The sequence below is a fragment of the Microchirus variegatus genome (genome assembly GCF_963457635.1).
Source record: "Microchirus variegatus genome assembly, chromosome: 1".
NCBI classification, from domain to species: domain Eukaryota; kingdom Metazoa; phylum Chordata; class Actinopteri; order Pleuronectiformes; family Soleidae; genus Microchirus; species Microchirus variegatus.
Window position 1 is genome coordinate 11,153,650 of NC_139802.1, and position 13,807 is coordinate 11,167,456.

Here is a 13,807-nt window from a genome sequence, read left to right on the forward strand (position 1 = left end):
AAATATGAAGACATCCCACTGGATTCTTCCAGCATAAAATCAAGGTGGCTGTCTGCCAGCAGAAGATCAGTAAATGTTAGGTGTTGCAGCATCAGGAAAAGTCTTGACTCTAAATTAAATCAGACTCAACAGAAGGTAGGGTTATTGATGTCAAAGGCGGTTTTGACCATGCAAGTTATCATACGCCAAAACAAACAAAGAAAATAAGAATTACACATGTACTGTATTTTCCTCACCAGCACTATGAATATCTTAGGACTGGGTTCAATATATATTTCATGTATTATTTTGACTCAAAAGCATATCGTTGTTTTTGTGTTAGTAGCTTAAGCAGATTGTATTGTCATTATCATTCTTACCATTATAACTAAACCTGGACAAAATCTGTATTTTAATGAATTCTGAGCTAGTGATTAAATATTTCATTTATTTTCACTTTCATATTTGATAAGGTATTCCGGTTTCCTTTGAGATGACTTGGACAAATGCACGTAGTGTTTTTTTAAAACATTTAATCCTCAGTGGTCTGGAGATAAAAGTGATTGAAGAAGTCTCAAGGTGTCGATCTTTCCTGGAATACAAGATTCAGACCATCACTGAAGCAAAGTGCTGTGCTACTTGAATAGAACCTACGAGTTTATATTCACCTATTAAAAGTCTCAAAGAATCAAAGAAAGTGGGAGTCGTGCATTGCTGCTGTGGAGTTGTGGACATAGTGACTGGATGAATGGCATGAGCACAGTATTTGTTGAAATGTAAATTTAATGGTACTTGGTGATGCGTTTTTAAAATGTCCTACTTTTGTTGTTTTTAAGGAGTATGCAGATTTCCAGTATAGGCGGAGACATCGGCAGCGGAGGCGAGGTGACATGTCTAGTCTGCGTAGCAATACACCTGATCCTGATGACCCCAGCGACAGCATTTTAGGTACCCTAGTGAATATACAACAGTCTCTGCGGATTCCTTCTGTCGTTTATTGCTGATGGACCGGGTTGTTTTTTTATTTGCATTTTATTTGCACATTCAAATTCTTCATTAAAGCTACAATATGCAGGTTCAGGAAAGTAAATTTCTCCTCCCTGTCCTTCACCTACAATCCTTATCATGTTAGCTGTCTCAGCGAATGCAGAAGTCAGGGAGCTTGCTGCAAATTAGGTCTGCAGACCCACACTTTCAAAAAAAAAATCACACCTACTCAAGATCAACAAGCCAATATTCCAATCCATCAGTGTCATCCACCACAGTGCTGTTTTGTTTTTGGCCGTGCAGAGTGAAAGTCTCCCATTTTTAAGCCAGCTAAAACATTTTGTTTTGCCAATAAGGATTAATTGATTTCAGATAAAGATACCACAATCACTGAATATCCTGCTAAAATGCTGAATGCATGTGCTCTGCGATGTCACTGTTACGGAGTTATTTTGCTGTGTTGATTAAAATGAAGATATTTTTCCTGAACATAAAGTGCTCCTGTAAAGTTTTAGTTGAATGACAGTGATGACGACGATGATTATTTCTTGTTCTTCACAGACGCACAGGATATCGGAGGTGGACGAAGACAAGGCACGCTGATGGTGAGAACACAATGCTCCCATTTTTTTATCTCAACCCAAGGCCTTTGGCCTCAGAGCCTGTGAAACTTTTAAATGAATTAAGATGATGAAAAAAGTAGAGCATAAATGTAATTGAGCTCATTTCTGAGGCTTTTTGTCTCTGTGGCTTGATAATGATGTAGTTTAGCTGGACCATGTTTAATTTACTTAAATATTAAGGAGGACGTTTTTTAAAAATTGAATGCATTATATTTTTTTACACTGTTAAAGTTCACAGAGTGGTCCTGTTGCACATATATGTTAGTTATGGAGGTCTACTTACATATATTAACTTTATGGTTAAAAACCTCCTAGTTGCTGGAAACAAGCCGATAGAAATCTGTCCTTTTTGAAGCACTTGTCAGCCGCGCTATTTCAGACACAAATCTTGCCTGAGAAGACAGACTGTGAAGTGACATTCGGCACACCCGCTCTCCGAAGCGCAGCTCCCCCTTCTGGAACGGTGGATGCACTGCTCCTCATTATCAAAACATTGTTTTAACAGTGTTTAAAAATAGCTTCTTCACGACTCCCAGCCACCTTTTATGACTTTGACCCAGAGTCAGAAGACGCTGTCGCTCGTGAAACACCTCCACAACGGACGTTATTTTTCTTCTGCGGTTCAATGTACGCAACCGAATGTGCCCGGACTAGTGCTCGGAGCAGGACGATCGGTTGTTACGGAGAAATGCTGTTTACGTAACTATAACAGGATTTTCAGAGATCTCGCTGAGCCCGAGATTAAAATAAAACACAGCGTTCTCAGCAGTGGCTGAACTGTTTGTTTCGGAAAAAAACAGCGTTAATTGGAACTTCCGGTCTAGTTCCGCTTTAAATTAAATGAAGATCAACAAATAAAATCAGACAAAAATGGCATGTGTATGGTCACAAATTTAGCCCAAGTTTTCCTAATGTCCAGTTGTTTCTACATATTATACATGCACATAATGTACAAAAGAAAACTGAAATAATCCATTGTTGTCTCAAAACTGTTAAAATTGTATTACAATGTGTGACCAGGTGACACCCTCATTCATCATTACTGACACTGAGCACTGGGAGAGGGAGACTAACTCACTATTATTCTATTGTATTTGTTGACAGCAAAAATATACAGCATTGCCAACCGTGTCCAGTGGTATGTCAGACTCATAAAATGTAAACAGTACAACAAAAACAATGCAGCAGCGATGAAAGATAGGTCAATAGGATAGGACTATTTTTATCAGCAATTTTAATCTTCGCTTGGAGGTCGTGCAGGTTTAAGTTAAACTGCAGGTTTAAACCTGCTGCTGCTGCTATAAATGGATCATATATGCTTGGACTGGTTTCAGGTACTTAAAATCACTGACACCGTGCATTCTTTGTTTTTCCACAGGGTCTTGGTTCCTTAGATGACGACGACCCTAACATTTTACTGGCCATTCAGCTGTCACTCCAGGACTCTGGGCTGGTAGGGAGCGGGTCCAGCCATGAAGTTCTTGCCAATGAAGCCTCACTTGGAGCCATTGGCACATCCCTGCCTTCTAGGCTTGAACAGAGTGCTCCTGGTGTGGAGGTCCTCCCCAGAGCATCTCTGAGCAGCTCAGAACTGCTGGAGCTGGGAGATAATTTAGCGAGACTTGGCAACATCAACATCAGCAGCCAGTATGCTGCCGCTACTAGCTTAACCACCTCAGTACATCACTATGACAGTCACCATCGGGCCTATGGGGCCTCTTTGCCAATACCAATGGCTCCAGGAGACAGTAGCTCATCAACAGGCATCTTCTCATCAAGTGACACGCTAGACTCGACTTCATGCGGCAACCACGACCCATCCTCATCCTCTGCATTAGCTGCAAACGCTAACCTGCTGGGCAACATCATGGCATGGTTCCATGACATGAATCCTCAAAGTATCACCTTGGTTTCATCAACCTCCTCCGACACAGATTCAAACCTCGGTGCACTCCATACGGGTAGAACCGTCTGTCCGCAAGAAGATGAGAAAGCTGGTGGTGGTGTCCTGCCTCAGGAAGTGATGGCAGAGGTGGGTTTCTGCTCTCAGAGACACAGTGACCTGGATGAAAGACAAAAAGACGGCATTCTGGCTGAGAGGCCGACCCAGTTAGACCTAGTGGGGCTGGACACCACATCACTACCTTACATGGCCACTCTTGACCCAAGCACAGACCGCCCAACTGAGCATGGAGGCCCAAAGGTACGCCGCGTCGACACTCCGCAATGTGACTCTGTCTCCGACCAGCTGCCCAGCAGCAGCTCGTCTGAGTGGGAGGATCAAGTGCACCTGGTATGATTTGATTTACTGAGATGGAAAGAAGTTTTTTTTTTTTTTTTTAAGAAAGGCCAAAAACCACTAGATAAATAGTTTTGAGGATTGGTAGCTGTTTCGGTGGAATGTAAACAGACTGAAGAATGTGACAGTTCATATTTGGTTGGGGAAGAAGTTCAACCAACCCACCTGGAAACAATAAACTAATAAAGGAGGGATTTCATTCTGTTTCAAATTTGAATTATATATTTACTAAAATTGTGTTTTGATAGAAATAAGAAAAAATTGCTTTTTCCGGAAGAGATGGAAGCAAGGCCATCTGAGATTTAGATACTAAAGACTGGATTAAAAGCCTACTGTTAATGGTTGAATCAGGTCTGAGGGAGATTTCCCCCCTTTACATAGGGCTTAATATCCAATATTCTGCCTGTAGTGTAAAGATTGTTGCTCCTGCCCATATCTGTCTATATTATAGGTGCCAAACACTGATTAGCAAGTGGATTATTCAAAGAAAATTGTGCCTGTTAAATACAGTCGACTGAATGACTCAGCTAAAGTTTAATGTGAAAAGTCTCTAGCCATATTTTTAAGATTGTGACTGCTTGAAATTTAAACTCTGAGCGCTGTAGTGTGCTGCGTAAAACTGTAGTTAAAAGGCCATAGTGGTTTTCATAATGTGAAACACTCGCATAATTCAAACGAACGGGAGCGACTCGGCTCCAAAACATTTCAGAGTGGACCTGACAGTGGTTTCTTTTTCCTCTCAAAGCCTCAATCCAAGAACACTTTCAATAGGAACTGTCACGAGAGCTCCAAAAACAACAAACGCTGACAGACCCGGAGGGGCTGCTCAGCATCAGTCACCTCACACCTTTGTAACAGCATATTCTGACATCCACTGTAGCTTATCTTAAATTAATGTTTGAGCACTGCAACTGAATGACGTATGATGAAGTAGACAGATTTTCAGAAATAAATCAACCAACGCTAGGTCACTGTAATTAATCTCTTGGTCCAATGTAAGTGAAACAAAAGAAAAGCGTTGTCGTGGACTGCAGGGTAATACGTGGAGAAAAGATGAATGTGTTGCCTCTCACACACATGAAGGGTCCCATGTTTTTGAAGCAGTTCTCTACACATTTAGAGATACAGTGCCTTTATGTCAACCGCCATTTTGTTATCCTTTTTTCACACATTTGTTTTTTTTTCTGAGTGCTAATTACACAGTATTTATAGTGTAAACAAAACAAACACCTGTTACCTTAAAAGTTGTTTTTCTCACATACGGTTTGTAGTGTGCAAGTGTGAACTCTCTTGTTTTAAACAGGGAAACAAAAACACAAAAAACAGTAGCAGGGGATGTTTTGTTTATTATAGAAGTATTAACAGTTAACACTGACTTTATATGATTTGGTATAATGGGTAACTGTGGTTTATGGCATACTTTTCAAAATCTCTTTGAAACAAAAAAAAAAGTTTTATTTCTTACTTCTTTGTGCAGCAGAGTTTTTCCTGTGGTTTAGAAAAGAAAATCACTGTATTGACTTTAGTTGACCCACTGTAAGTGTATCATGTATAGTACCTGAAGACACTAAAATGGAGGAGAGTTGCAATATAAGGAAGATATTTATTTGAAATGACATTTGATCCGCTCAAGAAAAACGTGAGTGCGAATCACCAATATGAAATGAATACATCAGTGTTTCACATTGAAGACTTTTTGTTTTGTACTAAACTAAAGTAAACAATGATGGGAACCTCTTTAATTCAGCAAACAATGAAAGCTTTGAGAAGCTGTGAAACGTTGGCGTGCCAAACGGTGAGATGGGCTAACTTTGTTGGTCCGGTTAATGTAAGTGGATTAAACAGAGGAGAGAACACGATGTTGCCCTTTTTTTTGTAAAGACGATGCTGTGCATGAAATTGGGTGCAAAGGCTAAATGGAGTTCGTTCTTCCTCTGATGTCCAGGTGATTTTATTTCAAGATGGCATCTAATATTTTGTAACTCCTTTTAGATTTTCTATTGTGAAGCAACTAATCCTTGAAATGCTATTTGCACTTTCATAGTCTATACTTGATACATTCCCTCTTTATATGAAAAAAAAAAACATTTGATGTATGATGCCAATAAACTATGTGTTGAGTTTTAATGTGTGGTTTGTATACCTTTGGATGAGTCGGGTCATTGAGATACCTATATTATTAAAGCTGAAACAATTAATCGATTAATATTTATATACATATTTGATAACCCTTTTTCATTATTAAAACAAGATTTCTGATTGTTTTAGCTTCTTAAATGTGAATATTTTCTTAGTTTCTTTGCTCCACATAAAGAAATCATTTAAACTGAATCGTTTTGGTTTGTAGACAAAACAAGACATTTCCAGGTTTGACGAACACTGATCAAAGTTTTTTATTTTTTTTTACATTTTCTGACATTTTATGAACCGACAGATTAATCGATTACGAAAATAATGTTTGTTGCAGCTCTATATATTATACTACTAACCAGTGCGATTCATGGGAGTGTTTTAGCTGATTCGGTTTTCTGGAATCTGATAAGAAATGACTAAAGCACAGATCACAGGGAGTCTGAGCTTTGTGTTTGTTTAGAATACAGATTCTTGTTTAAGGAACACTCGCAACATGTCAAATTCAACAGAAATGAGTATTGAATGCATTAAAATACAATATGTTTGTAGAACTGTAACTATGGCATAATATTTTAATCTCAAAAAGCACTTTCAAAACAAAACAGAACATGAACACACACCGTATTGTACCGTATTATAGCAGAACATACGTATCTGTATCTTGACGACACCCTCCTTAGTTAAATAATGACGGTCACTTCCAGCAAACTGTTGTCTGCATCAGCGGCAAAGGCCGATGAGCTGCAGCAGCAGCAAGAACATTGTGACAATGTCCAAATAGAGGTTCAGAGCTGCAAACACATACTCTTCAGGAGACACTTCATACTTTTTGTGTTTCCCACCCAGGATGAGCTGTGTATCAAACACCAAGTACTGCAGGAGAAACAGAGAGATGAAACACTTCAGCGCTGCCGATGTCTGAAGTCAGATGACAGAGCAACGGTTACAGAATGGAAAGTAAACACGAGTAGTAGTCCTTATCTCTCAGAGCGGGAAGTGCGCAGATAAACGGCCCGTATGAAATGATCGGGAGAGGAAACCGGTGTGCAGCTCAAAGTGAGATGTGACTGCCGTCTGACGGCCTGCTCATCTCTGTGTGTAGTCGCTGTTTGTTCCACCAGCTGATGAGATGGGTCACAACATTTACTGTTAGTGCCACAGGCACACAGAGAGATAGCTGTGAAAATGAAGCCCACCGCTGTTAAGTGGTGCATAATTGAAATTAAAGGGCACAAGGACATCACAGTCTCTCTGTTGATACTAACCACTGTGACAAACAGTGGTGGCAGGCCGCTCAGCCCTGGGATCAAATCTTCACATCACATACACTCACTTGACATTAAAACTTCTTTGGTGGGCGCTTTCTTTCATTTTCAAAAGGTCATTTTCACTTCTCACTTCGACCACTTTTGCAGAATATTCTGTCAGGAAACAAGAGTGTACTTACTAATGAAAACAGCAGGGTTCCCAGGCAGGCATATAATATGTAGAGATACTGTTGAATGAAGTAAACACAACATCAGCACAGGCGTATTCAGCAACACGCATGCTGATTTTTAGCTTATTGCCAACAGAAACGAGAGGAACATCCATTCAAGGAAACACTTTTTTGTATTTTCTATCTTACTGATGTCTGCTGCAGATACTTTTTGTCTCATCCATTAACTCCACAGATGGAAAAAATGTGCACACTTAAATCCCTTTTTCCATTTTAGCAAATATGATGGTAAAGGCTGATAAACAGTGACCAGAATATCCTTCAAGATGGCAGAGTTTATTTTCTGTTCCAGTTCGTGTGTCACATATAGCAGATTAAAATCAGTGGAGTGCTTACTCTTGTAAATTTGCCGCTTAAGGCCGTCACAGTAAACAGCAGTGTACATTAAAATGCATCAGTCTGAGATCAGTGCAACTCCTGATAGGTTTGAATGTGTGCGCTCTCTTCTTTATAACCTGCTCGGCTCACAGGTCAGTGCCACTACATCCTGGGAATAAAAGCAAGGAGGCTGGGTGTGTGTGTGTGTGTGTGTGTGTGTGCCATTAACTGCAGTACATTTTTAAAGTCATTCTCACTGTAAACACGCTGGCTGCTTGATTTACCTTAGATCTGAGGATTGCGCAAAGCAATGCAAAGGAGAAGAGGGTCCAGGCAAACACCCACAAGCTCCCGTATGCTGCAGTGAAGTCCCACTGTTGCCAGAGAGGGGGGAGAAGAGAGCAACAGTGAATGTGATGAGCCTCTCAAACAGAAAACTGTAGACAGAACATTTAAACTCATCACTGCCATGAAAGCCAGGGTGCTCAAGGTCGTCTGCATTGCAGCAGAGCTGTGAGGCACACGGCAGTTTACTCAATGATTGAGACATATTGCCGTTTAACACGCAAGAATATCCTAATGATTCTGGATACAAGGCTCCCGGATAATTAATCAACAAGATGCAACGCAGGCATATGTGAGCGGAGGTGGTTTATGTGGCCTGCGTGACCTTCTACCATTGACTGAAAAAAGAAACATGAACAGTGATTACCTGAGGAAATGCTGCGAGACATTTATATGGTGACAGAGAAAAAAAAAACAACAAAAAAAAAAACACTCTGTGCACAGTAGGAACTGCAAAGAAAAATGGTGCTGGAGACTGTAAGATCAACACAGAGTTATAAGATATAAACTTAATGTACACTCAACCAGTAAAACTATATTTATTATGGCCTCAGGGTCTATTTATGTCATAGTGTTATCTTAAATATGCAGGCTATTAAGCCCAATGCATATGCCTCCCTGCTACAGACGAATAATGAGCAACAAGCATTTAACACCTAATATATTCCAGCGTAATCATTAGACACCTGCTCGCTTGATTTATCAAATCTTAGCAGAAGGAATAAAACTCTGCAGCCATAAGTGGCAAAATGTGTGGAACTGCATTTAGAAGCAGTCGCAGGGACTTAAAACTAAATTTGAATTTGGCCACAATTGTTTGTCTTTTTTCCAAATTTTTGTAGTGAATATGAGTCAATTTATATGCTTCACTTTTCGTCATTAAATTATTTTTTTAAAGTCCTCTCACAAATACAACATTCACACTTGTGTGCCAAGAAGCTGGTATTGATTTATGGGATTATATTGCACTGCCCACAGAGACTTGAATATTGCTTTGCAGCTGTTTGAATATTATTGTTCTTTTTTTTTTTTTTTTACCCATTTATTTATTTGATTATTTATCTTTGACAATTTTATTTCCCTGTGCTTAAATTACTTATCTCTGGGGGTGATAATGGCAATGTGTTGGACCTTCTTTGGCATGGACCGCTCCCTGCTCTGTCGCCATTCTGTCTGTGCTGATACTGATGAGATGATTCACTCAGTATGTCATTAACCAGCCCGTTAAAACCCCCAATAAATACTTAAATCCTAACACAAAAAAACACACTAGTAATGAGACTTCTAAATGCAACTTGCATTGTGTGAGATTAACACTATAAACCACTTTTATTCAGTTGTTCACTTCAGTTTCTGTGTTTTAGATGAGATCGAGAAAATAAATGAATTGTTTTGTCTTCATGTGAAGTACTTGCCACTGCACAAAGCCCATCAGAAATAATAATAATAATAATACATTTCATTTATAAAGTGCATTTAAAGGGTGCTCAAAGACACTTAAAGGTGCATTATGTAATAAATCTAAAGCAACTGGCCATAAAATCCTCCTAATATGTCACAGAGACTCAGGAATAATGTTCATATAACAAACTGAACTCACCAACAACAACAGTACAGCCAAAATATTCGCATTAAAAAAAATATTTTGCAGACTGCAAATCATGTTTATGTTTTGAAATCATGTTTTGGCATGTGGCGCCACCTACCGCCGTCTATCAATCGTTGCAGTCAGTAGAGTCTAAGCTGTCGAGCAACCGCGGGTTGCCAGTTACGTCAGAAAACCAAACCTAAAAGACCTCGGTATTTTGAATTTGAATGTAGTAACCGTTTTTGGCCACATTCTTACATATGGCACCTTTAACAGGAAATAAAATAAATGACCTTTAAATGAGTAAATACAGTTTATATCTGCGTACAGACAAAAAAAAATAGGAAGAGGAAGGGAATTTAAGTAACCTAGGCTGTAAAGTTAAGATTTATAGTGGGAGCCTCGGGCAGCGTGACAGTCGGCCACGTCAGGGTTTAACTCTGTCCCACCGCTGAATATCAGGAATTAACCTCATCTCCAAATAGACTGATCTCAGCAGTAATCACAGTTTTGCCTGGACAGCAGACCCATCAGAGTTGAAACCACTGCTGATGACTGCATGTCGGAAACACTGCCAACAGCTTGGCTTAACTGCACGGACAACACTGCTCAATATATATGTATATATATATATATATATATATATATATGGACGCTCACGCCACTGACTGCAGGGCAAAGCAGCTGCAGTCAGTGGGATTTCACTTTTGTCGACGCTGCAAACGTAAGCTCCGAGCGTGTGACAGGTGTTACCTTTGACTGCATGGCAAACACACTCAGGGCAAAGGACACCAGCGCTGTTGCCCCCACTGCCCACAGGACTGCTTCAGCGTTAAAGAACCTGCAGATGGAAATATCAAATCAGGAAATGGCACAAAAGTCACCTCATGGTATCAGATCAGAGTGGATTCGTGAAGTGTGGGCTTTTGTTTCATCTCAAAAGTGCCTTTCTTATCAGAAATGTTCTTGTTTTTTTTACCCCATTTAATAGTCTGTATTATACAGTATGTTTCAAGTAGAGCCATTGAAGGGAGGGACCTCCAGTGGATATGCACTACATTATGCATTTCCTAAGTTCATTTCAGATTAGCTCCAGCTTCAGTTATGGCAATATCCCATAAATATGATAATTCCAATGTATTATTGATAGTCAGGCCTCAGATGATGCCTTTTCTGACAGAGTGACATGCTTGTTAAAAAAAAAAAAAAAAGACTCTCAGATAGAAAAGGCAACTTATGTTAACAGGCTCTGGAACGGAAAGATTGGTTCTGAAACACTTGCGATGCTCCTGATTTCTCTTCTGCTGGAAATCAGCAAAAATATAACTCTGTGTGCCCCCAACAGCTGATCAGGTTTGATGGCTTCACCGCCCGACATGAACATACTATCAGATGTGTGTCAGCATGTGCTTCACGTGATTCACCCGTGGAAACAAACACTCACACTGTCACAGATCCGAGCATCAGGCCCTCTGCGATAGTCTGAGAGAGGGTGTAAGAGAAATAGATAAGAGGAGAGCGGGTGAGTGAAATGGAAAGTAAACACAAAAGTTAAAAAAAAAAACAACAACAACAAAAACAAACTGTGAAATAGAGCAGGTGCAGTGGGGGTTTAATTTGATGCCTGGCTGGTACCGCTTCTACTCACAAACAGGCCCAGGGCAATGAAATTGAGGGGGACTTGACGACGGAGGTTGTCACAGCAGGACAAGGCCACGATGAGCACCGTCACCACTGCCCTATTTCACACAGAATATAGAGTGTATCGTAAATAGCAAATAAACAGGCTATCAACAGGGTAAAAAAAAAAAAAAAACACACACACACGGTGTGTTCAATAATGTGAATTCACTGAGTGCATTATTGATGGAGCTGGGGTTCAGACCAGGGAGTGACAGTCTGTAATATACTTCTATGGATTTCATGAGCAATATATTCATTCAGGTAACTCATCAAAAAAACTGAAGAAAAAAAAAAAACTGGTTAAATCAAGAAAGCGTGCAATGTCAAGACAATCTAACTTACAGCATGGAGTAGCAGAACCAGTAGGTGTTCAGAGCCCATATCCTGAGAGTGTCCCTGTTATTTCATAAGGAAAAGCAAGAGAGGGAGTGTTTAATAGAGGCGCCATTCATTTGAGAGAGGCAAGAGAATGATTTTATTAAATATTAACAGGAGGAGGGAGCATTGTGCACATGGGAGCGGAATACAATTTATGAAAAGAAATTACAGTAGCAACGTTCGACCACATCTATTATACAAAACATATAAAGCTCTCACGCTATTGCCAGCGGAGAAAAAAATATATGGAAGAAATGCTCTTTTATTCTTGTCTGCAGCTTGTCTGGATGTGCATTTTTATGCTGATCTGTGCAGTTAGCGGGGACAACTGTGCTTGTAATGGTGCTTAAATGATGTCGGGTGCTCCTCATATGGACTACAACAGTGGATGGATGGATGGATGGATGGATGGGTGTCTGTCACAGATTTCTAAAAGAAAGTAGCTTCTTTGTGTGACGGTACATCACCAATATAGAAAAGCACAGATGATCCCGACTGTCACCAGCAGCTGAATCATCAAGGTCAAGTAGACTTTCCTTATGAAACCTGTTCAGGAAAAAAAAAAAGACAATATAGGTAGTGGGGGCACACTAAGACATGATCGACAGTAAGGTAAACAGAAAGGAGAAAGGAGGACAAAAGTAATTCTGCCTCAGTGCGGCTGACAGGCAGGTGGGGTTGTTTATGCTGCACCAGTTTTCAAAAATGTTTATTTTTTACCAAATCTGCATTCCATCCTCTCATTTAAAAATGATTTTTTTTTTTGCTGTGTGAGAGGAGGAGGAGGAGAGAGAGCGGAGGCTGGATACTGCACAGACCAGGGAACAATTTTCAATTACAAATCAATTTCGGAGAAAACACTGCAAAGCAAATAAGGGAGTAAATATTCTTGATCCCCTTTCGGATGTGATCATGCTTTCTCTCTCTCTCTCTCTCCCTCCCTCCGTCCATCCCTCCCTTCTTTTCACCTCTCCGTATGGCAGCGTCACTGAAACCGCTCTCCTCAAAGCCATGGGAGTAGACAGGTGGAGCTTGTCCATACTGCTGGTTCTCCCCAGCTGCTCCAACGTCCTCAGGATGGATCGTGTTATCGTATGTGCCGGGAGGAGTGATCACTGCAACGTTCCCTCCCCCCACCTGATCATGAAAAAAACAACCAAACGAATAAACGAATAAAACAGCACACGACAGGTGCTTCAAACTACATTTCTAAACGATTATATGATCAAAGCTTGTTAAAGTGTGGTTTTTGCCTGATGCTGCACCACCAAGAAAAAAATCCTGAAATAAGAACTTGTCTGGTATTAATATTAACCTGATAGCTCACTCCCGTGTAAGAGTTCTGTCCATAGTCCTGGGGGTTGTACGGAGGGGGGTGAGGCCCATCCCATCCATATTCACCATTACGGCTGCCTTTAGTTTGGTCCATTCCACACACAACTTTCCGATGCTTTAACCAACCAAGGGACGAAACTGACAGAAAAGACAAACAGGCAAATTTAAGGTCATGGCCAACACACAAAACAAACATCCGTTTGAATAGCGCCAGCGCTTTAATCAGTGATATTAAATACGCAAATGGGGCCAGTGTCAACGCCAAACAAATGATGGATAATTACAAAACGATGCATCATACAAATATGGACAGCCATCCATGACTATCATCCTTAATTATATCCCAGAGCCTCCTTTTTAATGGTGCCGTGTGTATATTTAATGGCCAAATAGGTTGTGGTTAATTGATCTCGGAGGAAATTCACTTGTCATCTGGAGTGACAGACAGAAAACCCAGGGATATATTATATATTCATGCGTTATTTATGAAAGACATGACCCATTAATTACAATAAACGGCAACAGTAGAACAATACACCAATGCAAAACTGTACGTAAGAAACCAACCAAAAAAAGGAGACATTTGTGATCGATTTTAATACATTTCCTATCTGTCATATCAGCGATTAGTTTAGACTTGG

At 40.2% G+C, this 13,807-nt stretch overlaps 2 protein-coding genes across 2 annotated transcripts in view; one reads left to right on the forward strand and one right to left on the reverse strand.

The window, feature by feature from the left end:
- The window catches only part of LOC310929942 (ankyrin repeat and IBR domain-containing protein 1-like), a 30,202-nt gene extending 24,298 nt beyond the window's left edge, over nucleotides 1-5,904 (forward strand). Inside the window, exons 18-20 of the mRNA XM_083892815.1 lie at nucleotides 816-927; nucleotides 1,528-1,571; nucleotides 2,968-5,904. Coding sequence (XP_083748941.1) covers nucleotides 816-927; nucleotides 1,528-1,571; nucleotides 2,968-3,888 — 1,077 coding nt within the window. The 3' untranslated portion in view covers nucleotides 3,889-5,904. The remainder of the gene's footprint in view (nucleotides 1-815; nucleotides 928-1,527; nucleotides 1,572-2,967) is intronic.
- An 837-nt stretch (nucleotides 5,905-6,741) lies between these two features.
- Nucleotides 6,742-13,260, reverse strand: LOC310929926 (protein lifeguard 1; the record flags this gene model as incomplete). The annotated part of the gene is made up of 10 exons (XM_083892793.1): nucleotides 6,742-6,894; nucleotides 7,469-7,516; nucleotides 8,122-8,211; nucleotides 10,524-10,611; nucleotides 11,215-11,252; nucleotides 11,419-11,509; nucleotides 11,796-11,849; nucleotides 12,299-12,377; nucleotides 12,800-12,968; nucleotides 13,147-13,260. The coding sequence occupies 10 exons, from the start codon at nucleotides 13,258-13,260 to the stop codon at nucleotides 6,742-6,744; spliced, it is 924 nt and encodes a 307-aa protein (XP_083748919.1).
- Between the last annotated feature and the right edge of the window lie 547 nt (nucleotides 13,261-13,807).